The 3335-nt window shown below is 43.8% G+C and overlaps 1 protein-coding gene across 1 annotated transcript; it reads right to left on the bottom strand.

Moving 5' to 3' along the window:
* Window positions 1-686: 686 nt before the first annotated feature.
* LOC148584348 (uncharacterized) lies at window positions 687-1238 on the bottom strand. The gene has a single exon (XM_088518162.1). It carries the CDS (start codon window positions 1236-1238, stop codon window positions 687-689), a length of 552 nt encoding a protein of 183 aa, XP_088374288.1.
* Window positions 1239-3335: the final 2097 nt, after the last annotated feature.

Raw genomic sequence — 3335 nt, 5'->3', positions numbered from 1 at the left:
TTACATATTTTGGTGAAAGATTGATTTGATTGGTTAATATTTTAATTCCGCATTTTATTTGAATACACCTATTCAACCCCCTTCTAAGTGTCGTTTGGAGTCATATTAAGTTTTTCACATGGAAACAAGATGGTGACCTAAAAATCAATAAAACAGGGGAACAAGATGGTGGCGCATACCAATATTTGCGTTAATTCTTTTGTAAGGGGGTGTTTACTGGCAGTGCAGAATTACAGGGGATATTGTGGCAAAATGAAGGAAGGTTGAAGATGATAATGGAGAAAAAACAGAGTGCAGTAATATTAAAGATAAGCTGCTTCGAGAGAGCTACTCTCCATAGACTCAGGTAATACAATATTCCCCCCAAAATCTCCTTCTACCCCTCTAGTCTAGCCCTTATATCCAGCATTCTGTTAGAAAGGATTCTAACAGAATTTCACCTATTCACACAAGCTGACAAATGACAGCATGAGGGGATATTACAAACACAGCAGCGTGAATACAAACATAAATTCAAGGTAAAATGACAAGGTAAATAAAATAAAGCATTTAAATGATAAGGGATGCCAGCTGTGCAGAGCAATCTTCTAGAGTCTTCCCCTTCCTCTTCACACGTGTCTTGGCACTGAGTGACTCACCACCATGACCCAGCTCCACCAACATCACCCATAACAAGTCTCCCCCCTTCAAAGCACCTTGCCCACAAGGTGCGGGTATTGATTGTGTAAATTCCAAAGGTTCTCCCAAGTGTCATCCTCAGACGGAGCACCCTTCCAGTGAATCAAAACTTCGGTAACAGCCTTGCCCTTCTTTTTTATCAAACGCCGATCCAAGATTAGTTCAGGTTCGGGCTTGAGTTCTCCATGCATATCAACAGGAGGCAGTGTTGGTAGTGGAGTGGAGTGTTTGCCCAATTTTTTCTTAAGGCATGAAACATGGAAGACGGGATGGATGCGTGCATCAGGGGGTAAATTCAGTTTATATGCGACAGAACCAATCTTTTTCAGAATTTGGAATGGGCCAAAAAATCGAGGAGACAGCTTCAGATTTTTTCGCATAGCAATTGATTTCTGTCGATAAGGCTGCAATTTAAGGTAAACCCAATCCTGTTCCTGGAATTCTCTCTCTGTTCTTTTCTTATCCGCTTGGGTCTTCATACGGTTTTGGGCTTGCTGCAGGTGTTCCTTCAGAATAGTAATGACAACGTTGCGATCTTTGAGTTGTGTGTCTACTGCCATGTTTGCTGAGGTGCCAGGAACATAAGATAAAAGGGAGGGTGGAGGATACCCATAGACAGCCTCAAATGGGGTCAATCCTGTAGAGGAATGGTGATTGGTATTGTATCACCATTCCGCCATAGGAAGCCATGTGTTCCATTCCTTAGGTTTGGCTCCTGCATAACACCTTAGATATGTCTCTAAGCATTTATTTAGTGCTTCGGTTTGCCCATCAGACTGTGGGTGATAAGCAGAACTGAAAGCAAGGGATATACCCTGAAGATGAAAGAGCTCTCTCCAAAAAGTACTAGTAAATGTAGGGTCTCGGTCAGAAACGATTGTCTTAGGCATGCTGTGTAGCTTGAAGATGTGAGTCAAAAAAATATGGGCCACCTTAGAAGCTGTATAAGGGTGAGAAAGAGATAGAAAATGGCCATATTTTGTAAACCTATCCACCACGACAAGGATTACATTACACCCATAAGAGGGCGGCAACCCCTCTATGAAATCCATCGAGATATCCGACCAAGCTCTAGATGGAATAGGGAGTGGCTGTAGTAGCCCAGCAGGATGAATTGTCTCATGTTTGTTGACTTGGCATACCTCACATTCCTTGACTACCTTCTTGATGTCCTTCCGCATACCCTTCCAATAAAAATCCGTCTTGGCTCTTTGAACAGTTTTGTGGTAACCAGAATGGCCAGCCATGGGATTAGAGTGAATGTAGTCGAGGAGTTGTAGTTGGAATGGAGAACCTTTAACAATCCACAGCCTCCCCTTCCTCAAAATCAGCCCTTGTTGTAAGGAGTAACCTTTAGGCGTAGAGTGGCCTTGTTGTAAGGCAATGAGTAAGGCCTTTGTCTCATGATCTTGTAAATAAGATTCCTTCAATTCAGCAACCCAAGATGGAGTTGGAAAGGAGATGAGGGAAATGGATAATTCCCCCTCTTTGCTTGGCTCTTCAAACCTCCTTGATAAGGCATCAGCCACCAAGTTTTCTTTCCCCTTCTTATACTCTATCACAAAGTCATACCCTAAGAGTTTGGAAATCCACTTTTGTTGGGAAGGTGTACCTACTTTCTGCTCCAAGAGAAATTTGAGTGCTTGCTGGTCAGTCTTCACCTTGAAGGATTGTCCGAGTAAGTAAGGACGCCACTTTTGGACAGCCGAGATCAATGAAAGGAGCTCTTTTTCATATGTGGAGAGATACAAAGCCTGCCCTTTCAAAGCCTTACTAAAGAAAGCTATAGGATGCCCACCCTGCATCAAAACTGCCCCTAGGCCTGTACCACATGCGTCGCACTCAATAGTGAAGGTTTGAGTGAAATCCGGGAGTTGCAATACCGGAGGACTTGTGACAGCCTCCTTGAGTTTGTTAAATGCTGCAGTAGCCGAGGGGGTCCAGGAAAAAGAGTTCTTCTTGAGGAGATCTGTGAGAGGGGCCGCTATCATCCCATAACCCCGAATGAATTTCCGGTAGTAGCCCGTCAATCCCAAAAATCCTCGTAGGGACTTTATGGAATGAGGAAGTGGCCATTGTAGCATAGAGTCAAGCTTAGATGGGTCAGCCCGTACACCTTGGCTGGATATCAAATGACCCAAGTAGTCGATCTCCGAGACGCCGAACTTGCATTTAGAAGCCTTAGCAAACAGATGGTTAGTTTGTAAGATACCCAAAACTGTTTCCAAGTGTGTTAGGTGCTCTTCCAATGACTTACTATAGACCAATATGTCATCGAAGAAAACCAAGACAAATTTCCGTAGGAAAGGCTTGAATAGGTCATTCATTAAACTTTGGAATGTTGAGGGTGCATTGGTGAGGCCGAAGGGCATGACAAGAAATTCATAGTGCCCTTCATGAGTCCGAAATGCTGTTTTAGGCACATCCTCCGGTCGGACTCGTATTTGGTGATACCTGGATCGCAAATCCAGCTTAGAAAAAATTTGAGCTCCAAAGAGCTCATCCAGCAGCTCATCGATGACGGGAATAGGATATTTATCCTTGATGGTGTCATGATTTAAAGCCCTGTAGTCGACACACATACGCCAACTTCCATCCGCCTTACGAACCAACAAGACCGGGGAGGAAAAAGGACTTTGGCTAGGTCGAATAACCCC

The sequence above is a fragment of the Corylus avellana genome, chromosome 7, assembly GCF_965113065.1.
Source record: "Corylus avellana chromosome 7, dhCorAvel1.hap1.2, whole genome shotgun sequence".
Classification (NCBI taxonomy): Eukaryota; Viridiplantae; Streptophyta; class Magnoliopsida; order Fagales; family Betulaceae; genus Corylus; species Corylus avellana.
The sequence above is the reverse complement of the archived record's forward strand: the minus strand, read 5'-3'. Positions and strand labels throughout refer to the sequence as shown.